The 24,523-nt window shown below is 41.7% G+C and overlaps 1 protein-coding gene across 2 annotated transcripts in view; it reads left to right on the plus strand.

The window, feature by feature from the left end:
• Window positions 1-24,523, plus strand: part of ROR1 (receptor tyrosine kinase like orphan receptor 1) — a 251,967-nt gene that overhangs the window by 216,420 nt on the left and 11,024 nt on the right. For both annotated transcript variants that reach the window (XM_063427871.1, XM_063427872.1), the window contains 3 exons: window positions 17,916-18,043; window positions 19,283-19,600; window positions 20,441-20,686. In XM_063427871.1, the coding sequence (XP_063283941.1) occupies window positions 17,916-18,043; window positions 19,283-19,600; window positions 20,441-20,686 (692 nt within the window). The remainder of the gene's footprint in view (window positions 1-17,915; window positions 18,044-19,282; window positions 19,601-20,440; window positions 20,687-24,523) is intronic.

Below are 24,523 nucleotides of genomic sequence, written 5' to 3' on the forward strand. Positions count from 1 at the left end.
AGTGAATACATATTTGTTAGGGGAAATGTGAGATTTACAGGAACATTTTCATAATTTCAATACATAAATCATCCTCTCCCAACCCCAGTTCACGAATAGAAAGGGGTGTTATACTAAGTAGAGGGGCTCAGGTCATTTAATATTACGTACAGGTTAATCTTGAGCAAATGAGTCCTGAATGAAACAGATAATGTTGTGTTTTTGTGGAGTGAATCATATGTAATATCATCTGCCAAGGTTAATCCTTACGTCCTGGTAGATGCAGGGCCGCTAGCTAATGGAATTTGATAGATGTGCGGAAGGCACAGAACACTGACACAGCTTCCATTCAGCTCTAGAAAGTGGATGGCGAGATCATTTTACCAGGATGGTCTGATGGTACACAGGTATAAAGGTTGGAGATCTGAAACAGATCTAAACCAGGAATGACTGGACTTGGATACTCCATGTGTTTGGAAACATTTCCCCCTTCACTTTCCCTTAACAACCATTCTCATCTTTATCCAAGATTGTGATATTTGGAGTTAAAAGGGGAAACATAAACATGATTCATCTATATAAAGGGGAAATATCGTAGAAAATGTACTTTTGGTATAAAATTAATATTTTATCAGTTTTTTTTCTCGACGCTAATTAATTCTGGACTTCCTGGTATGTTAACTTGGGCTAAAAGAGCATATTGTATCATCTGATAATCTGTAACACTGCGTGTCCTAACGATGGAATGCTGTACACCAGAGCTTAATGGTCGATAAGATTTCTGCACAACGGAATAGCTGACGAAAAACTAACTATGGGTCACGCACATTATTTAAAAAAAAAATCTTACTGGAAATGTGAATACAAATACAAAAAGAAAAGTCCTGCGCTCACTCCCATCACTCCTGGGCGGCAGCAACGACCACAGTACACATCAGCTAATACATATAGTAAAAACCAAAGACTAAAAGTTACCTGCGCTCTCTCCTTAATCCCTATGTACTGGAAATGTGTTTGTTACTTATCTCCTCTGCGTTATCACTCCAGTAAATGCTTGATTTGCGAATGGACACCAGCTCTTGGTTACCTTCATTTCTAGCTTTGATTGGATAAGCCGTGATTCAGACCAAAGAATATTTCAAGATGTCTGCCCCCATAGGGCAAGGCTAAGCCAGGAGAAACATTGAAATTGTATACTTACTTACATGTACGTATTACAAAATAGCATATACAGAGGCTAGAATATACGAAAACATTTATTTTAAAGGGACACTATAGTCACCTAAACAACTTTAGCTAAATAAAGCAGTTTTAGTGTATAGACCATTCCCCTGCAATTTCACTGCTCAATTCACTGTCATTTAGGAGTTAAATCCCTTTGTTTCTGCAGCCCTAGCCACACCTCCCCTGGCTATGATTGACAGAGCCTGCATGAAAAAAACTGGTTTCACTTTCAATTAGATGTAATTTACCTTAAACAGTTTTATTACTTTCTCTGTAAATTGAACTTTAATCACATACAGGAGGCTCTTGCAGGGTCTAGCAAGCTATTAACATAGCAGGGGATAAAAAAATCTAAATTTAACAGAACTTGCAATAAAGAAAGGATAAACTTTAGATGACTCTTTATATTAAGTGTTTAGGAAGGCTGTGCAAGTCACATGCAGGGAGGTGTGACTAGGGTTCATAAACAAAGTGATTTAACTCCTAAATGGCAGAGGATTGAGCAGTGATGCTGCAGGGGCATGTTCTATACACCAAAACTGCTTCAATAAACTAAAGTTGTTTTGGTGACTATAGTGTCCCTGTAACTAAGAAAAAGATGCCAGTTTTCATTTAAATCATTTGGAATTTTAACATGATTGGATCATGTCTAAAATTGGTTATTACAGCAATCTTTGTTATACTGAATTATATAAATATGATTAATATACAGAGAGGGAATATGCAGCTCTGTTTTAAACCTGATAAATAAAATGTAAACACATGAATCAATGATTCATTTGTCTGCATACCATTTTATGTTCTGCGGTCAAGGCACAAGAACAAAAAAATTGTGAGTAATTGTGTTCAACTGGCCCCGATACACTTATCTCTGCATTTCCCCAAATTCCCTTGAGCTGAATCAGGTTTTATTTCAGTCTTTAATGGGAACTGTTTGTGTAAATCTGAGTTGGTTTCTCCAAAGATTATTAATTTTGGTAAAGCTCCTACCATGTCACTTTTATTTGGCATGGGTTTGGTATGGGAGGTGCTAGCCAGGGAAGAATAGAGCTCTGTGTGATTGACTGATAAACACCAAATATACACGGTTCATATGAAGAAGGGACAGAAGGGTAGACATGGGGAAAAGTTGCATTTGGGCATTAAAGGACAACTGTCCCAATAAAATAGGGATACTTTAAAGGTAACCTAAGGGAACCCAAATGTTTTACAAATCATTTAAGGCTGGGATTGTTTTCTTTAATAAAAGTACTGATTTCAAGAGAAATGCGTTGTGTCCCAGTGTGATGAATTGGTCGGGTCATAGCATCGCAGAGGCGAAATAGAATTGCGGTAAGAAGAGATTCTCGCACTCTGAATTCGATATAAGTAAAACTTTTTAACAATAGCCAAGCTGTGTCTGTATGTGAGTTGAAGAATATACCCCAAACCAGTTAAAGGGAGAATATATAATGACTGTCAGGGTACCTGAAGTCTCTACCTCCGAGAGAGGTAGAGACTTAGACGCTCATCCGTCCGGACGCCATGTTTCCTCTGTTCCTCGCGGTCGACCCGGTCACACAAACGCCGGCCGCGAGGGAGTCTCTTCCTTTTGTAGCATGGTGCCCGGAGGCCGACGTCATCACGCCAATCCGGAACGACCTGTCACTCAGTCCGAGACAGACTAATCAGGTTTCGTCGGAGGCGTGTCTATCCTCTCTAGCCAGGGTATTTAAACATACTTCGCCCTGTTGCTCATTGCCCTGTCGTGGTTCTAGCCTGTCTAGTCACACAGTGCTCTGGTGTTTCTCAGTTATCCTTTTGGTTTCGACCCGGCTCGTTTGACTTACTCTGTTTACCTCCGTTATCCTTGACCCGGCTTGTTCCTCGCTTACCTGTCTTCTCGTTCCCTCGACCTCGGCTTGTCTCTGACCATTCTCTATACTCTCTGTACGTTAGCCCGGCCATTCTAAGGACCGGTATACGTACCCTGTACCTGTTTGTACTTTGCGTGTTGGATCCCTGTCCCGATCCTGACATTACGACAGGGCCAATGGATCCTGCAGGTACAAACAGTCAGGTTGGTTCCTCTGATTCCAGGTTTGACGCCATGGAACACAGAATGGACCAAATGGCCTTAGCACTACAGGCATTGTTGTCTCGTGCTAATAATCCTCCAGAGGAGACGCGTCCTACTCCTATTTCCTCTGTAGGTTCAGGCCTAGAGGTAGCTACTGTAGGTGCCTCTTCCCGTGTTACTCCACCTGTACGTTATGGTGGGTCACCTGAGAAGTGTCGTGGTTTTTTAAACCAGATCAGCATTCACTTTGAATTGCAACCTCGCTCCTATCCTACCGATAGGGCAAAGGTTGGGTTTATTATCACCTTACTCATTGAGAAAGCTCTGAGATGGGCTAACCCATTATGGGAGAACGATAACCCGTTGGTATACAATTATGCTGCCTTTGTAGCTGCTTTTAGAAGAACTTTTGACCCCCCTGGTAGAAAGGTCAATGCAGCCAGATTACTGTTGCGCCTGAGACAGGAGAACCGAACATTAGTGGATTATGCACTAGAGTTCAGGTCTCTGGCGTCAGAAGTTAAGTGGAATGAACAGGCTTATATGGATGTATTCTTGAACGGGTTATCAGATGTTATCCTTGACGAAATTGCTACTAGGGAGCTACCAGAGAATTTAGAGGACTTAATTTCGTTCATTTCTCGTATTGATGAACGTATAAGAGAAAGACAGAACACTCGAGAGAGGAACCTAAGACCTGCCTTTAAATTAGCACCCGCATTTCTAAGTCCTGAGTCCAATACCTCACTGATTCCTGAACCTATGCAGATAGGCAATACTCATCTCTCAGAAGAGGAGAGACTGTACAGGAGAAGGGAGGGATTGTGTATGTATTGTGGAGTCAGAGGTCATTTACGCCTGAATTGTCCTGTTCGCTCGGGAAACGCCCGCACCTAAGTTTCTCTAGAGGACAGGCCTTGGGTGTTTCTATTTTGTCCTCTACGCATAATTACAAAAATCACAGGCTTTTACTACCAGTTTCTTTAACATGGAAGAAGGAAGTACTTAAGACCGTGGCATTGATAGATTCCGGCGCTGCTGAGAATTTTATCGATCAAGCCTTTGCCACTAAGCACACTATTCCTTCCCAGTTAAGAGAGACCCCCTTGGCCGTTGAGGCCATTGATGGTAGACCACTACTCGAGCCTGTTATTACTCGTGAGACTATATCCATGAGCCTGTCTGTTGGTATCTTACACGAGGAGAGTATATCTCTTATGCTTATTTCGTCCCCTTCCGTTCCCATAGTCCTGGGGTATCCATGGTTAAAGAGACATAACCCTACTATCGATTGGGAGTTAGGGGAGATACTCTCGTGGGGTCAGGGTTGTCAGGAGAGGTGTTTACAGAAGGTATCCCCTTTGGCTGTAATTTACACACCTGACACTACTACCCAGCCTAAAGAGAGACAGATACCTCCTTTGTACATGGACTTAAAGGCAGTATTCGATAAAAAGAACGCTGATACTCTACCTCCACACAGGTCCTTTGATTGTAAAATTAACCTATTACCTGGTACCATGCCTCCTAGGGGCAATGTATACCCTCTATCCACTAAAGAGAATGCTGTTTTAGAGGAGTATATTCAGGAGAATTTAGACAAGGGATTTATCAGGAGATCCTCATCTCCTGCCGGGGCTGGGTTCTTTTTTGTTAAGAAGAAGGATGGGTCACTCAGACCTTGTATCGATTATCGAGGGTTGAATAAAATAACCATCAGGAATGCCTATCCTATCCCCTTGATTACAGAACTCTTTGATCGGTTAAAGGGCTCTAAGATTTTCACCAAGTTGGACCTCAGAGGGGCGTACAACTTGGTGAGAATTCAGCAAGGCCATGAGTGGAAGACAGCGTTTAATACCCGCTATGGTCATTATGAGTATACGGTCATGCCTTTTGGTCTCTGTAACGCACCTGCAGTTTTCCAAGATTTGATTAACGAAGTTCTTAGGGAATTTCAACATGATTGTGTTATTGTCTACCTGGATGACATACTCATACACTCTAAAGAGATTGAGACCCACCATCGACAAGTCAGACAGGTATTACACAAACTTTTACAACATGGTTTGTACTGTAAACTTGAGAAATGCAGCTTTGACCAGACCCAGATAGACTTTCTTGGATACGTGATTTCTGGGGAGGGCTTTAAGATGGATCCTGACAAACTCCAGTCTATTTTAGATTGGCCATTGCCTCAGGGACTCAAAGCTATCCAGAGATTTATTGGCTTCTCTAATTATTATAGACGCTTCATTAAGGGCTACTCGTCTATTATTGCGCCCATCACCAATATGACCAAACAAGGGGCGGATACTAAGACATGGTCTACTGATGCTCTAGCTGCTTTCAAGAGTCTCAAAGAACTTTTTGCTTCTGCTCCAATACTAGTCCATCCGGATACGACCTTACCGTTCCTGCTCGAGGTCGATGCCTCTGAGACAGGAGTTGGGGCGGTTCTGTCACAAAGATTGGGGGTAGATAAACCATTGCACCCATGTGGTTTTTTTTCTAGGAAACTTTCGGGCCCTGAAAGCAGATATGACATCGGCGACAGAGAACTCTTAGCAGTCATTAAAGCCTTAAAGGAATGGAGACATTTATTAGAGGGAACCTTACACCCTATTACTATCCTGACGGACCACAAGAACTTGTCCTACATTGGGGAGGCTAAGCGCCTGTCCTCTAGGCAGGCTCGTTGGTCCTTATTCCTGACTCACTTCAACTATGTGCTGACTTATAGACCTGGTTCAAAAAATTCTAAAGCCGATGCCTTATCTCGCCAGTATGAACCTTCTACTGTACCTGAGCCGGTTCTTTCCTCTATAGTTCCGAAATGCAATATTGTTGCTAATACGAATCTCAGGATTCATTCTCCGTTACTGGCCGAGATCGTTAAGCTACAACATTTAGCACCTAGACAGACTCCTGTGGGTCGACATTTCGTTCCTCCTGCTCTTCAACTGGAACTGTTGCAGTGTTTCCATAACAGCAAGATGGCGGGACATCCTGGTATTCGCAAGACTTTTGCGTTGATCTCTAAGGATTTCTGGTGGCCTGCTTTACGTAGGGATACTAAAGATTTCATCGCTGCATGTGAGGTTTGTACTAAGACCAAACAACCTCATACGCTTCCTTGTGGATTCCTGCACCCCTTAGAAGTTCCAGAGAAGCCGTGGTCCTGCTTGGCCATGGACTTTATTGTCGATCTACCTATCTCTAAAAAACAGACTGTTATCCTCACCGTGGTTGACAGATTCACTAAGATGGCACACTTCATTCCTCTGCCTAAACTTCCATCTTCTCCCGAATTGGCCGAGATATTCGCTAGGGAGATTTTTCGCCTACATGGGATACCCTCTCAAATTGTGTCTGACAGAGGTTCCCAATTTATTTCCCGTTTTTGGAGGTCCTTCTGTTCGCAACTTGGTATCAAATTGAACTTTTCTTCTGCCTATCACCCTCAGTCTAATGGAGCTGCTGAGCGTACCAACCAGAAAATTGAACAATATCTGCGATGTTTTGTTTCCGAACACCAGGATGATTGGGTCGGTTTGATTCCTTGGGCAGAGTTTGCGCACAACAATCTCGTTTGCGATTCTACTCATTCAAGCCCCTTCTTCATGAATTATGGCTTTCACCCGTCTATTCTTCCTTCGGCTTCTCCTTCCCAGGGGGTGCCGTCGGTTGATGTTCATGTTGCTAATCTGAGGAAGTTGTGGGATCAAACTCGGCAAATCCTTACGCACAATTCTATGCTGGTTAAGAAACATGCTGATAAACGTAGAAGGGCGGCTCCGCTCTTTGTTCCGGGTGATAGGGTATGGTTGAGCACGAGGAACATCCGTTTAAAGGTGCCCTCCATGAAGTTCGCTCCCCGTTATATTGGACCTTACAGGGTGTTGTCTCGTATCAATCCAGTTGCGTATCGTCTAGCTCTTCCTGATACCTTACGCATCCCTAACTCGTTTCATGTGTCGTTGCTGAAACCTCTTATTTGTAACAGGTTCTCCTCCACAACAGCCCCTCCTTGTCCTGTTCAGGTGGAGGGTCAGGAGGAGTATGAGGTTAACTCTATTATTGATTCTCGTATCTCCCGGGGGAAAGTACAATATCTGGTCGATTGGAAGGGATACGGTCCTGAGGAGAGGAGTTGGGTACCTCAGGAGGATGTTCATGCTCCCCGTCTCCGCAGGGCGTATCACTCTCGCTTTCCATCTCGTCCCGGTTCTTTCCGCCCGGTGGGCGTATCTGAGGGGGGGGGTACTGTCAGGGTACCTGAAGTCTCTACCTCCGAGAGAGGTAGAGACTTAGACGCTCATCCGTCCGGACGCCATGTTTCCTCTGTTCCTCGCGGTCGACCCGGTCACACAAACGCCGGCCGCGAGGGAGTCTCTTCCTTTTGTAGCATGGTGCCCGGAGGCCGACGTCATCACGCCAATCCGGAACGACCTGTCACTCAGTCCGAGACAGACTAATCAGGTTTCGTCGGAGGCGTGTCTATCCTCTCTAGCCAGGGTATTTAAACATACTTCGCCCTGTTGCTCATTGCCCTGTCGTGGTTCTAGCCTGTCTAGTCACACAGTGCTCTGGTGTTTCTCAGTTATCCTTTTGGTTTCGACCCGGCTCGTTTGACTTACTCTGTTTACCTCCGTTATCCTTGACCCGGCTTGTTCCTCGCTTACCTGTCTTCTCGTTCCCTCGACCTCGGCTTGTCTCTGACCATTCTCTATACTCTCTGTACGTTAGCCCGGCCATTCTAAGGACCGGTATACGTACCCTGTACCTGTTTGTACTTTGCGTGTTGGATCCCTGTCCCGATCCTGACAATGACCCAGGATTATTAATATTATGTTTTAATACTCATCCCTGTACTTAGCAAATATGTATTGTGTAAGAAGAAAATTAAATACAGAAATCCGCACCTCCTAAATTTGCAACTGAGTGCTTCTATTGTGCTCCCACTCAGTCATAGTTATAAGCTCTGACACTCAGCACAGAGAGGAGACATCTTTCTGTTCCTTCACCTTATTTGCATCTGGTGCCCTGGTTGTGCCATGTCTGAACATGACTCTAATGTCAATTGTTAAATGTTTAATATAAAGTTAAAAGAAAAGTAATCATCACACCAAAACGGATTAAGTTATTGGTGATTTTCAATGGTTCATTCAATGGCGTGATTTCCACAGAAGTGACAGGTGCTTTATAATTTAGCCTAAATTTCACCATGTTTTTAAGTTTACAGTTCTGTGAGTAAATCCCCCTAAAAATTCAAAGTAAAATGGAAAACCGTGTTCAAAGAAGCAGGGTGATTGAACATTATCCTGGCAGCTTTATTTAATTACAGCTTTTTGAATGATGCACGTAAGACACCTTTTGGCATAAGTGAAGCATTTCAACAAAACAGCTAATACTATGCAGAACCGGACCATTTAAATGCAGTGATTAACAATGCTATTAAATGAAGACTAACTGTGCAAATCTAACACCTCTCCTGGCCGCGAATGTGAAGGAGACTCCTATGCCCGAGGCTTGCTAGAAAGCACACTGTTTGCCCAGTCACCCCACTCACAGAATTAAAATCCTGCGGATGATTAAGAATATTTGGCATCTCCGGGTCGAACACCTCCCCCGTCACAGCCATTTATAGTACTTTTTAATAGAAAACAATGATGTACAACGTTTAGGAGAAGAAGCCTGGGGCTTGTGCACGGTTTGTGCTAGTCACTGCAACTGTTACAGTTTAAATCAGCTGTATATACACGTGCAGTGCTGCAGTGATGGCTGATAACATCACTGGGTTCAGTACCCAGAGGTGGTGGAATTATGTGGATATTTTTGTGCCTTGCAGAGTATGAATGAAAGTGGCTCTTCAGAAATAGTATTTACAGAATTATATACCATTAGATAAACCTCTCTATACCATGTGTTCATCGTTGTTCAATCTATTCCGCAGGGTTTTTTTTTTTTGTGTTTTTTTTTTTTTTAAATCCTTGGGCACGTTGGGTACAGGGTATCAACAGAGAGCCCAAAGAACCATTCAAAGTTCTATCCTTCAAAGCACTCTGATTAGTTCAAATCACATGATCTCTGTTGCAGAAAGTTTCCAGTAGACTAAGACATTCTAAATCAAAACTCCTGAGTTGGAAAATGTCTTAATCAAATTCTCCACATAATTGGAGACTTGTTCTTGGCTATTTCACTGCAAAGTCATCTGAACACAAGTTATTTGATCCCTACTATCACTATAATATAAGCAGGCCTTATAAAGTTCCTCCCTAATACACAAGTATGTCCCGTATAGGCCCTTACGCTCTGCTGAAGACTTACGTCTATCTTCTGTCCGTACTCCCACCTCTGATGCTCGCCTTCAAGACTTCTCGAGGGCTGCACCGTTCCTGTGGAACTCGCTTCCCTCCTCCGTTAGATGCCCAGTGTCCACTCCTTAAAAAAATCATTAAAAACCCACTTCTTCATAAAAGCGTATCAATTAAACTGTTAATAGCTCCCAACTGATTCCTCTCTTGCAACTCTTGCAACTGTCACTAGTCTAATACTATCCTTACCTTTTTGTGTCATTTTACCCCACTCCCTCTAGCATGTAAGCTCATTGAGCAGGGCCCTCAACCTCTCTGCTCCTGTGCATCCATTTGTCTGGTTACAATTACGTGTCTATTAGTCCGACCATTGTACAGCGCTACGGAATTTGCTGGCGCTATATAAATAATAAAACAATAATAGTAATAATAAACGCATTATTGAATACATGGCTTAAATTATTATATGATGTCATAGGAGCTGTTTTTTTCCAACACCAGTTGTTAAGGAATGGTTAAAATGAAAGGGGGTGTCAGGATGAGGAAAATATAAGGAAAGGGGCGGATACATGGTGAGTAAATAAAACACCATAAACTGAGGGCATTGATAATGATATAGGTGGTATCAGTAGGTAATTGCCCCTTATTGAATGCAATTACATAGCAGCAGGGCCGCCATCAGGGGGTGACAACCATAACGGTTGTCACGGGCCCGGCGGCCCTGGGGGGCCCGGCCGCCCGGGCCCCATGTGTAGCGCATGCTGATGGGGCCCATCGGGTGGCCCACTCACTTAGGGCCACCCCATGGGCCCTGTATCTTCAGGGGCCCGGTCAGCGCTGCGGCCGTGCAATAGCGCGACCGGGCCCCTTTAAAAAAAATCCCAACCGCAAAGTACTGCTGGGAGGAAGTGGCCGTCACTTCCTCCCAGCTCCCTCCCCTCCCCTCAGCACCGCGCGGGAGGCAAGAAGGACAGGCCTGCAGCCCGCAGGAGCCACGCCGACTCCCATCAGCCACAGCCTTCCACCTGCAAAAAAAGGTAAGAAAAAATAGCTGTATTTGTGTATGTATGTCTGTGTGTATGTCAGAATGTCTGTGTATATGTTAGAATGTCTGTGTGTATGTCAGAATGTCTGTATGTATGTTAGAATGTCTGTATGTATGTTAGTATGTCTGTATGTATGTTAGAATGTCTGTATGTATGTTAGAATGTCTGTGTGTATGTCAGTATGTCTGTGTATATGTTAGAATGTCTGTGTGTATGATAGAATGTCTGTATGTATGTTAGAATGTCTGTGTGTATGTCAGTATGTCTGTGTGTATGTTAGTATGTCTGTGTGTATGTCAGAATGTCTGTATGTATGTTAGAATGTCTGTGTGTATGTTAGAATGTCTGTGTATATGTTAGAATGTCTGTGTGTATGTTAGAATGTCTGTATGTATGTTAGAATGTCTGTATGTATGTTAGAATGTCTGTATGTATGTCAGAATGTCTGTACGTATGTTAGTATGTCTGTGTGTATGTCAGAATGTCTGTATGTATGTCAGAATGTCTGTATGTATGTTAGAATGTCTGTATGTATGTTAGAATGTCTGTGTGTATGTTAGAATGTCTGTGTGTATGTTAGTATGTCTGTGTGTATGTCAGAATGTCTGTATGTATGTTAGAATGCCTGTGTGTATGTTAGAATGTCTGTGTGTATGTCAGTATGTCTGTACGTATGTCAGAATGTCTGTATGTATGTCAGAATGTCTGTATGTATGTTAGAATGTCTGTGTGTATGTTAGAATGTCTGTGTGTATGTTAGTATGTCTGTGTGTATGTCAGAATGTCTGTATGTATGTTAGAATGTCTGTGTGTATGTTAGAATGTCTGTGTGTATGTTAGAATGTCTGTATGTATGTTAGAATGTCTGTATGTATGTTAGAATGTCTGTATGTATGTTAGAATGTCTGTGTGTATGTTAGAATGTCTGTGTGTATGTTAGAATGTCTGTATGTATGTTAGAATGTCTGTGTGTATGTTAGAATGTCTGTATGTATGTTAGAATGTCTGTATGTATGTTAGAATGTCTGTACGTATGTCAGAATGTCTGTGTGTATGTCAGAATGTCTGTGTGTATGTCAGAATGTCTGTGTGTATGTCAGAATGTCTGTATGTATGTCAGTAAGTCTGTGTGTATGTCAGAATGTCTGTGTGTATGTCAGTATGTCTGTGTGTATGTCAGTATGTCTGTACGTATGTCAGTATGTATGTAAGAATGTCTGTATGTCAGTATGTCTGTACGTATGTCAGTATGTCTGTGTGTATGTCAGAATGTCTGTGTTTATGTCAGAATGTCTGTATGTATGTTAGAATGTCTGTATGTATGTTAGAATGTCTGTATGTATGTCAGAATGTCTGTGTGTATGTCAGAATGTCTGTATGTATGTCAGTAAGTCTGTGTGTATGTCAGAATGTCTGTGTGTATGTCAGAATGTCTGTGTGTATGTCAGTATGTCTGTGTGTATGTCAGTATGTCTGTACGTATGTCAGTATGTCTGTACGTATGTCAGTATGTATGTAAGAATGTCTGTATGTCAGTATGTCTGTACGTATGTCAGTATGTCTGTGTGTATGTCAGAATGTCTGTACGTATGTCAGTATGTCTGTGTGTATGTTAGTATGTCTGTATGTATGTCAGAATGTCTGTGTGTATGTCAGAATGTCTGTGACTGTCTGTGTGTGTATGTCAGTATGTCAGTATGTCTATATGTATGTATGCCAGTATGAATTAATGTATGTCTGTGTGTATGTATGTGATGTCGGTGTATGTGTGTGTAAGTCCTCATGCATGTGTGTCTGTATGTATGTATGTTAGTATGTGTCTATCTGTCACTATGTATGCCTGTGTGTCTGTATATGTGTGTATGTCTCAGTATGTGTGTGTCAGTACGTATGCCTATATGCGTGTATTTCTGTTTCAGTATGTGTGTCTGTTAGTATGTATTTTTGTGTGTGTGTGTGTCTGTGTCCTTTTGTATCAGTGTGTGTATTTGTGTCTGTGTGTATTCCTGTGGGCGGGATTTGGAGGCGGACCCTGTGGGCGGGATTGGAGGCGGGCCCCAGGGGGCCCAGACCCTGAGCTGAGTTAGGGGCCCCAAAATTTCTGGTGGCGGCCCTGCATAGCAGTGCTAGGCAGGGTAGGCATTCACAGTAGTTTGTTTGGAAGTTATAGCTTACTTTCTGGAGAAGTGGGAGTTTTTGGGCGATGTCCTGCAGCTAGATTAATTTATCTCATTACCAGAGCACCAGAACTGAACATCCTGAAACCTACCTCATTCACTGCCTTATGCCAGGAGGAACTGTGTGCTAACACGTAAAGGTACCGCACCTTAAAGGAACATTTCCTCCTGTTTCATTTTTATTGAATCCATTAGAGAGTTTTTTCTTTTTTTATTCTCTGTACCTGTTGATACGAATTTTTATGTTTGGAAAATGTTGTGTTCGAGTTATGGAACACTTTAATTGGATGGCTGAGCGATGTGGTAGTTGCCACCCTAGATCATGTCGTTGACTACATTATCCCCTTGAGATTGCTACTTGTTGACGTTTTCTTTGCTGACACAGTGTAGACAACCTTCAGCACTCCAGATCTTGTAGACTTTATTTCCATTAATGCTTTTGCCAGCATTATGACTGTAAGAGCATTATGTGATATGTAGTCCACGACATTTGGAGTGGCGAACGTTGGATACCCCTGATTGATAGCCTGGACAGAATGGAGATACTATACAAACATGCACCAAGGTCCCACGTCACAAACACAACATAGAACTGTCACATTTGCAGGACAGAGGTGGGCAGGGAAGAGAGCAGGCGTGCAGGCAGCAGGGGACGGATCTGTCAGTCCAGGGGTAGAGTCCATATTGACTGACAGTCAGCCCCCTCTAGCAGACCATACACAGAGCTCTGCCAACGTACTCTGTGCATGCTCCTAGTTACCAGTCCCACCCTGCTTTTTTAAATCTACCAGCAGTCAAAATATGGCACAGGGCCACAGGACCTACTTTTCCTACAACAATTCCGAAATGTGGGACTGTCCTGGAAAATTCGGGACTGTTGGCACTTATGGCACAGCAGTAAATAGCAGCATCTTCACATGTGCTAAGCACGTCATACAGATACAATTTTAGTCTCTTTAAAGAGACACCAAGTCACGTTAGGTTTGATAGCTGCACGTTATTGTTACTGACTTTGTGTTTCAGCTTTCTCCATTGATTTTAGTCTTCTTTATTTTCTCAACCATTCCGGGTTATTCACTCAGTGTAAATGGCTGGCAAATCAAAGTGAATTTTAGATTCAAAGTTAAAGGAGCCAAACTGAAAGCTGCCTTAGAAAGTGTTTCCAGCCCAGCTATCATGGCTTGACATTTGAAATTCCCTTTGAATGTATTATTATTATTATTATTATTAATATTATTGGTATTTGTATAGCGCCAACATATTCCATAGCGCTGTGCTATTTATTTATTATTTATTATTGCCATTTATATAGCGCCAACAGATTCCGTAGCGCTTTACAATATTATGAGAGGGGGATTTAACTATAAATAGGACAATTACAAATAACCTTACAGGAACAATAGGTTGAAGAGGACCCTGCTCAAACGAGCTTACATTCTATAGGATGAATTCTAACTATAGTAAAAAATCCTGTTAGGGAAGAATGTGCCAAATGGGACAATGCATGACTGAACCTCAGCAAACAACTCCGCCAAACCTCCCCCCCCCCCCCCCCCCGACCCCCAAAAACTACACTGATCCCAAATTAAGGGGAAGGGCTGGGCCACACAAACCTAAATTCTTACACTGCCGGCTGTAGGAGTCCGGGCCGCAGGCAGGGTCTCTTACACCCAGAGTTTGGTTCCTGTAAAATAACCATTAACCGGAGCCCCCTAACCCATTGGTCTAGTTTCCGCTAGCGTTAATCCATATGCATCGGCTGTAACAATAACCGAAAAACAAAACTACAAGGCAACCGATAGGACGGAGTAGGGACGAAAAACAGAACCAGAATATTGCTATATAAAACCGGAAGTAGACAGAGGAAGTAGAATGGTGAGCGGCAACAATTTATACATTCCACCCGAACATTCTATCCATATGTTCTCCAATCCATAACTGCTTTGTCCTAGATAGGCAGGGCCCATATCATCCAAATGGTGCACTGGGCTCTCTTTTTCACTTAAGCCTAAAATTTGAAATGATATGGACACTCCAGACCCCTAAAGAACTTTAATGTGCTAAAGCTTTATGCGTAAAGAGTATGTCCTCTTTTTTTCATTTTACAAAAAGTGGAGCTTTATATTATATTGATAACAGTTTGCATTTAATGTTAAATAATGTTAAATATCACTGTTTATGTGTTTATAAAATCTCCTGGATCTTTTTACCGTATAATGTCCGATACCAGTTTTTTTTTTAAATTCTGTCTAACAAAAGATTTAAGAATTTCCAATAAAAATATAATTACCAGAGTCAGAATGCCAGATCAAACATGGCAATCAATCCAGTATCTTCTAACATGTTCGTACAAATAGAAATCTGTATATTTTCTGAATTATTAGTGTAAGAATGACAAGTTCCAACGTTCTGTGGTTAATGTTTACATTTAATAAAAGGCTGATTTACGGTCAGATCGCAATCTATATATTACTATGGCTTGTAGCAGCTGTCCCTTGCTCCTTCTGATACTTTTTTTTTTCAACAGGGTATAAATCACGGTATATTTGCGTTTGTTATTATTTTCTACATTTTACATGACTTCATGGCAGATGTTCATTATAAGGCTGAAAAAAAAACGCATAACTTTTTTTTTTTTTTTTCATTTTATTTTTCATTTAAATCATTTTTGCTTTTATAGGGCATTCCATTAACCCTTAGAATGCGATAGTGCTGCTGACCAATATATTGTCAACAAACACGCATACACAAAAATTATAGCTAAATGATCACACACGAGCATACACTCACACTCGCCCAAGTCTGACAAATCCCCGTCTCCCCACACATTAATGCTTTTTTTGTACGTGAGCCCAATTATTTAGATCTTTGGACATTTTACATTTCTGTTACCATTCCGTCGTGGAACTGGGCCAACATTTTTTGGAGTCTGGTTGGAACTATGATCATGGTATGGTCATAATCTAAACAGAAAAAAAAACATGCATTCACATCACAAAGCCCTCTTGCAATGCATAAACTTGCATTTTACCTATGGAAGTGCCAGGAGACAAAATGATCAATTTTACCACCTATTTGGCCTGATGTGAATGTCTCTCTTTATTCCCTAAAAGTAATTATTATAATCCGGTGGAGTTTAGACTGCTTCTTGTGCTGTTTTTCTAAGTGACGCTGTATCACTTTACCTTTCCGTCATTAATAAAAAAAAAAATACATGGCATTCTATTAAGTGGAAAAATTGCAGTCACACAGGTTTAAGATCCAAGTGTCACACAGGTTTAAGATCCAAGTGTGTCCACTCGCCAGCGCTTCAGAAAATGTTTACGGAGAAGTGTTTTAACATTAGAAAATGTCACATGCATTTGCTTAATAGTTCTTCAAGTTATACAAATGGAAAACTGTTTGTAGAGTACTGAACGGGACAGTAAAGGCATGTAAGAAAAAACAAACAATAACTTAAAGTGTCCTCACAATATTCACTCTGCAATTGATTGAAAAGCAAAATGTTCACGTGGAATATTTTAACTACTTTGGGCTTTATTCTGAAAGTCTGCTGTGTACTTACTATCTAAAGGGGAGCTCAAGGCTTGAATTGAATTGTCCGCACCAAGTATATCCCAGAAACCCCTAAAGGGTCAGCACCAAGTATATCCCAGAAACCCCTAAAGGGTCAGCACCAGGTATATCACAGAAACCTCTGAAGGGTCAGCACCAGGTATATCACAGAAACCTCTGAATTGTCAGCACCAAGTATATCCCAGAAACCCCGGAAGGGTCAGCACCAAGTAAATCCCAGAAACCTCTGAATTGTCAGCACCAAGTATATCCCACAAACTCCTGAAGAGCCAGCACCAAGTATATCCCAGAAACCCCTGAAGAGCCAGCACCAAGTATATCCCAGGAACTCCTGAACTGTCAGCACCAAGTATATTCTAGAAACTACTGAAGGGTCAGCACCAAGTATATCCCAGAAACTGAAGATGTGAGAATGTAGGCATCCTCTAGTCTAATGGCCAGCAGAACATTCCATTCAGGGTTTTTTTTATGACTGGAACACTTTGCAAGGTTTTATTTATGATGCCAAAGCAAGGGTCCACAGACTCAATACACATTAGAATGGAACTGCCAGTTCTCTGATAGTGACGGTTCCTTTAATTCCATCACCACGGCAAATACTACTGAAACGTTTACAATAGTCAACAGTGCAGCAAAGGTAAGTAAAGCCAACTTACCTCCGCAGCACTTCCATATCCAGGAGATATGTCATTTATTTATAAAATATTTTACCAGGATAGATACATTGAGATATCCTGGGACATTCTCGCCCCATGATGCTGTGGGTACACTCATGTGCACATGATTAAAAAATAAAAAGTGTGTATATATATATCTCACACAAATCCATATGTGACAGCTGACAGCTCACCCCAATGGTGAGGATCTCCTGGCCAATCCAATTCTGCTCATTGACAAACATTAGGGCCATACAGCACATGTGCAATAATCACCACGATTCACCCCCAAAAATGCTTCTTTGAAAGAAGAGCTCTCACTTCCACTTTGAGCAAGAACTAAAAGTGAGTGGGGAGTAAAACCCTCCTAACTGTCTGAGTGACAGCCTGGAGAGTGCAACTTAGCTCATTTATAAAAGTGCAGCTTTCTCTTGAAATCAGCACGTTTATAAAAGAAAAGAGAGGGGACGTGCTTTTACCCCCTAAAGTACTTAAACATTAGGGATTTGGGTTTTTTCTTTAACAATATAGACTAGTATAGTTTTAAGAGCTGGAGTGATATGATTGGATCATTGGTTAAAATAAGGACTGAGAACAGAAAACAAAGATGCTTGGCAGTTGTTATTATATATTTGACTTTGAATTACAATCACGTCTACAGGTCAAGCAACTATTGATATTGATACTGATATGGAGGGCTACTATCACTGGCCGGCTGAGCATCATAAGAGTAGCAGCTCAGCTGATGACATGAACGTATCTTAGTTCAGACAGCCAGAAATCCTGTTTGTTTCTCTTGGTTTGTATTGCTTTCTGGCGCCCTCTGCTGACCAGCTCTCATGATGTTTTTGCAATTTTTTTTGTTTAATCTATATCAATAGGGATGAATTCGAAGAAGATGGCTATTGTCAACCGTACAGAGGGATCGCCTGCGCAAGATTTATCGGAAACCGAACAATATATATGGAATCTTTACATATGCAAGGGGAGATTGAAAATCAAATCACAGGTATGTGGGATAAATATATATATTCATTTATAAATCTTTTTTCATATATTGAGATTTATAATGGAAACGTTCAATCTGCCTGCCTGTCTATCTGTCTGTTTACCTCTATAACTCAATTAAGAATACAATATCGCAATTTTAAACATAAAAAAATATATAATAAAATAATAATGCCAGTAATCTCCAGCTTTATCGTTTTATATGATGATATGATTCAGCGCGGTATATGAATAGTTGAATAGTGTTGAATAGTAAACATGTATTTTTATTTTAATCCCGTACTTTTCTGTCCCATGCGTTGGTTTTCTACCCAACCACATGCTACAATTTTGGGAGCAGAAAACATCCATGGGAATTGATATTAAACATATTGCAGCAACTAATTATAGAGAAGTAATCTGATTTTATGATATTCACAAGGAAAGCACACAGGTCCTATTTAGCTGTTTCCAAAGTACTAAATGTGAGCTATTTCCAGTTTTTTTTAAATAAATATTATTTAATTCATGTGACTTGAGGTAAGTGAAAAAGAAGAAAGGTCTTTTTTTTATGATAATGGAAACCTAGTACAAATGAACATAATAAAAAAAAATCTAAATTCATCAACATTATTAAGAATAATGAAAAAAAAAATGTAAAGTTGCATTTATAGCATTTTGGAATTACTGCTCTCCTTGTGTCAATAATTTGACTTGATTATCCTTAAAATCAGCACCTTATGCATAACTTTACAACCAAATACTCTGGTATTGATATTTTAAAGGGTTACTCCTGGCTCAGTTCTGCGGTAACGGGGCAAACTGTTTAGCAATGGACTCTTACTGGGGTCTGTACCAGGCTCCGCAGCTCCCAGCTGATCGCTCTCAGCCAAGGAATAGCACAATGCATGAAAATTTGCACGGAATTGACATTAGCCAGGCAGGACATCTTGTTCTGGGCTGGCTAATAATGCCCCAATGATGCTGCTGTTGGTGATGTTCTACTTCTGGTTGCAAAGGGGTTACATTCCATATGTGCAGTGTTTTCTATTGAAACGTTGTACAAAAAAGCACTAAGCACCAATACCCTTGTCAGGAATTCAGCACAATGTCTGTAGTGTTATTTTATTATTTATGAATTAGTTCTTTATCTGCTTCCTTTGTCACACAACCCCAAAGATATTTATCAAATGAATTCCAATCTCTTTCAAAGTATCTGTTGTTCACATTCTCGTTCCTTGTCTATTTTTCTTTGTTTTAGCTGCTTTTACTATGATTGGGACGTCCAATCATCTATCGGACAAGTGCTCCCAATTCGCCATCCCTTCTTTGTGCCATTATGCTTTTCCTTACTGTGATGAAACTTCTCTCGTACCAAAACCTCGAGACCTCTGCCGAGATGAGTGTGAGATTCTAGAAAACGTCTTGTGCCAGGCTGAATATATCTTTGCGAGATCGAACCCCATGATTTTAATGAAGTTAAAGCTACCAAATTGTGAGGATCTTCCCCAGCCTGACAGCCCAGAAGCCAGTGGCTGTATAAGGATCGGAATTCCGATGGCAGACCCAATTAATAAAAGTGAGTCCAGCAGTTGACCTCATCTGTGATGCAATCACCAAAACCCTACGGTTCATGTCAAGGTTTCCCTTCTATACAAGCCAAAGAAAATTGTATCGGATTTGAACATAACATATTACACACATTCTACTGCCAATGTACCAACCACATGCAAAACCAGCCAGTTTCTTACTCACACAATCATTTTTTTGTACTTGGTTGTTTTTTTTCGTGGGTTTGCAGGACTGATTTCTTACAATTACGCTCCAACCAGGTTTGTTGAAAGGTGCAGAACTAACCTCTGTCCACTGTATGTCATTTGTGAACTTTTACAATACAGCATTACGCACACGATAGACTGTGATAGAATTCAAGGAGTTTCCAATACCTCGAAATAAGAATCTGAAATTTAATACACAGTTTTCTTATGACTTAGGTTTTTGATTCAAAGAAATATTATTAGAAATAATCTTCGCAACCAGTCTACAGGTTTAAGAAAAGAAAAAAAAAGTTGTCTCTAGCCAGGATTTTTTCACTTACACCCTATATTCAGCAAATACATTTTTTTTGGGTGTGAAATAATAACATTTAAAACCTTTGCTTTACGGAAAATTAAACGTTTCACTGAAGAAGGAGTTCTGCTCAGTTGACAACTATGGTAAAAAATTCGGGTCAATGATAGTTGGTGTAATAGGGATATTTTTTCTTCCAGGTCAATTGTTCCAGTCTGAAGTTTACAATTCTCTGTAGAATTCCCAATAATTCGCAGTTTAGTGAATAATCGTTCAATAGAACGTATTTCCTGTAAATTCTCTGTGTAGTTGCGAACATATAAACAAATTGTGTTTATTGTCATTCCAGACCACAAGTGTTACAATAGCACTGGGATCGATTATCGCGGCACTGTGAGTGCTACAAAGTCCGGACGCCAGTGCCAGCCCTGGAATTCGCAGTATCCCCACACTCACACTTTCAATTCAATCCGCTACCCAGAGCTCAATGGGGGACATTCCTACTGCCGGAACCCTGGGAATCAGAAAGAGGCCCCCTGGTGCTTTACCCTCGATGAGAATGTTAAGCATGAACTGTGTGATATCCCAGCCTGTGGTAAATACGAATATCAGAAATATATTTCCAAATGTATACCTGCAGTAAATATTCTGTAATTGGCATGTTTATGCCACGCAGACGTGTTTAATTATTCCAACATAAATGTATTCATTACAATCTGTATCTCTTTTTTTTTTTTTTAATTCTTTATTTTTGGTGCAATGGCGTTTACAAACAAGCCTGAGGTGCCACGACAGCAGACACAGGCCGAACAGTGCAGACAAAGTCATGACTATATACAATTGCACATTTTTATATAAGACAGGTTGTATACGTAAGTTAAATTGTTGCAGATAAGGTGAATGTAATGGCAGTTGCGAGATTTAACAGCAAGAAACAAGTTACAAACTGTGCTGTGATATGTGTGTATCTGTATGATTTCGTTGGTCTGGTACTTGCTTATGAGAGATACACTTGAGTGGTGCCAGGCAGGCGGACTCTGTTTCCTTAAGAGATTAAGTGACAGGCTATGTGAGTGCGTGACTGAAGCATGCAGTGTAGCATTAAACGAGTGTGAGAGGCATATTGCATAAATGTTAACTATGTAAAAGCGGTCAAACAGTAAGTAGGACAGTCAAACAGTTAATTTCTTTAGGGTACTGCTTTGTTGATGAGTCTCTGATTCGGAGGCTGTAGTGTGGCACAGACAGCGTCTGTTGTAGCAGAGGCTATGATAGTGTACCCCTGCAGGATCCTGACTTGTGAGTCCGCTGTTAGCCTATACCCTGTACTGGGACGGGCTTTTGGGACACTTGTAAGTCCTGGCGGGGCATGGCTAGGTGCATCGCCGCTGGGTCCGGTAGCTGGCTCACCCGTCCGCCGTTGTGGAGGCTTGCTTTGAAGACATAGGTAAGTCGTGTCCCCCTCTGGTACTCTGAGGCTCTCCGCGATGCCGAGTGGGTTCGGGGTCGTTTGAGGAGCTTGCCAGTAGTTGGTTGCATTGTGGGTCTTGGCTTATTGCTTGGTCTGTGGGGAGCTTGCAAGCTGCTTTGGGTAGGCCTCTTAATGCGGCGAGTGCTTGCCTGTTTATGGGCGGGCGGGAGGGTACTTCTTCTCCAGCGCCATCTTGTGGGTCCCATCGGCTGGGGGGCCATGCGGTTCTGGTGGGTAATTGCGGGTCCCCCATTGGGTGAGTGTATTGGTTCTGTGGCCCTCCGTTCTCTATCCGCCAGCTTTGCCCAGAAGGCGTCAAATATCGCATCAAGCTTGGCCTGCATGTGGTACCTTGCTGTGAGGTAGTTGTGCTCCCAGGTGGCGTCCGCCATTGTGTAGGCCCCTGTAGTGAGGGGTTGCCTGAGAGGCTCTGCTGTCAGTGCCTGACTGAGCCCCGCTGCCTGGAGGGGTTGGACCGGGATCACCCCCGCCGGTCCTTAGGGTGGGGAGCGGGTAGGCTGTGGCTTGGTACCTCCGGCGTAGGGGCAAGGAGAGCGGCCGTCTCCCCCCAGCTCCGTCCACCGCAGGCCTCGGCCTGCCACCTTAGGTCCTTGATTACTGGATATACTCGAGTCTGGTGTCGGGTGATTCGCCAGAGAGCTCCCGACATGGGTAGCATGTTCCGGCATCGTTTCAGGCTTGATAATTTAGAGATTTATCCCTATAAGCAGTTTGTGTGGTGGGAGCTCCTCCACCATGCGGCTGCTCTGCTTGCAGGTCAGGCCCCTCCCCCACAATCTCTATCTCTGTGTCAGTGTTTAAAATGTATTGATAGATAGATAGAAACACAAACAGGCACACAGACAGACAGATAGATACATACATTCATATATACACCATAGAGAGATAGATACACATGCTTCCCAAACATCCTGATTTCGGTAAGACAGTTCTGATTTTTAGATCTTGTCCCGACTTTGTTCCCCGCTATCCCCAAAAGGTGTAGGGTAAGCACAGCACTAGGACCCTGTAGTGCAGGCTTCCCCAAACTCCGGCCCTCCATGATTCTCAGCCTATCTATTTCATTCATAGAATCATGGGAGTTGTAGTTCAGCAAACATCTGGAGGGCCGGAGCCTGCTGTAGTGGGTTGGCCTGCTTACATTCACACCAGACTGACCTGCCAGTAATTCCCGCACCCCATTGGGGAAAGCAAGTAATGTAATTGCATAACTGACCTGCCCCTTTTATCCCCATCCCACCTGATAACCGCTTCTAGTGATCTGGATGTTGACAGATAGACAGGCAAATAGTTTCCATGATAAATCTTAATATAGACAGAAAGTTATATGAATAAATAGATGTCTAACACATAACTAGGGGCTGTGGCCAGGGGTTTGGTTATTCCAGACATTTTGGCAAAGTTCATAACTTGCTATTAACCATTTATGTAGCTGAAAATGTTTTTTAGAATGAAGTATCTTATTTACCACAACTACTTTCGAAACACTTTATTGTAATTTAAGATGTATTACTGTTAGCTTTATCGTTAATTGTATACACTTAGACACACCAAAGATATGGAGCACCTTTAAAACAAACTGCATTATGGTAGACATAGTGTCAGATATATAGGGACTGTCTCTACTGAAAAAGGGGCGCTTTGGTGGTACAGGGATCACATACTGAGCTGCTCTGAATATACAAGATGGGAAAATAAGGGAGTTTTTTTTATTGTGGAGAGGGGAGGAATTGACAGGGTTTGAGTAACATTAGGCAGTGTGAGTTCCGCGGGGCTCCACAAAAACACCATTGTAGTAATTGGAAATAGATCTCTGTCGGACAAGAGTGCTGAGCTGCAAGTTACGGCCACAGGATCTCAAACAGGAAATTCCCCCTCAAATCTAACTTCAATACTTTTATATCTGTTTTGACAATTCAAATAATCCCAGCAATTTCTTTTTTTCACCATAAATGTTTAGAAGGAGAGAACGGATCTGTGATATTTTGTTACAAGAATGAAAGGACCTAAATTACGGTATCAGAAAATGACCCCGAACTTTAACCGTCCATCTGGCGATGCTGGGGCCAATATTCTGATTACTAGCAGAAAATATTTCGTCAAATCCGAATATTATGACTGTATAGATTTTTGTCTTCGTAGCTCCATAGTGAAGGTTCTACTTTCACTTGGAGCAGATTTTTTTCAATATGTTTTCTGGTTTTTACTGTGTGGAATTGGAGACTTTATATCTGGATCGTATTTTGTGTTACTCTTAAGGATCACAGCCTTCCTGTGATATTTCAATTTATATAGCTGACTGTGTTCAGTTTCAGCCTAATTATGGGGCTTGGAGCCCTACGGTTGCTCCGGTGAGACACTAGATGTTATGTTACCACGTTTTATAGTGAACAAATAGCACTGTTAGTTGAATTAGCCAATTTGAACGCCAGGAACATTGTAGAATTGAGTCAAACAATGTGTCTGTAAAAGTGAAATAGTATATTTATCCGGGCTGAAAACAGATTTAAGTCCATCAAGTTATTTTTTTCACACATTCTCGGCAGCTGCAATTGATCCAGAAGTAGGCAAAAAAAAGCACAACTTGAAGCAATCTATAAATGTCTCCCAATATAGTTTAACTACATTAAATTGGCCATTTATCTCTATTTTGAGTCTTGCTGTCATGGTACTGAGCAGTTATTTAAGGTAGAGCTGTCACCTTTGAAACGACAGTTCCAATTTCCTTCATATCAGGAAACTGTTTTGAAATGTTTATAGGGCTGGGATATGGTAGAGTTTAATATAAAACACAGTTATCTCTGCATCACTTCTGGGTAATGAGGCTCCAAATTCACATGTTAATTCAGGTGTCTTTTAACCATGATGCCTTGTGTGAACATGTGGACTTAGACAGCCTTCCACTGAGGCCATAACCAGTTACATACTACACATTCCATC

Source organism: Pelobates fuscus, chromosome 7 (assembly GCF_036172605.1).
Source record: "Pelobates fuscus isolate aPelFus1 chromosome 7, aPelFus1.pri, whole genome shotgun sequence".
NCBI lineage: Eukaryota > Metazoa > Chordata > Amphibia > Anura > Pelobatidae > Pelobates > Pelobates fuscus.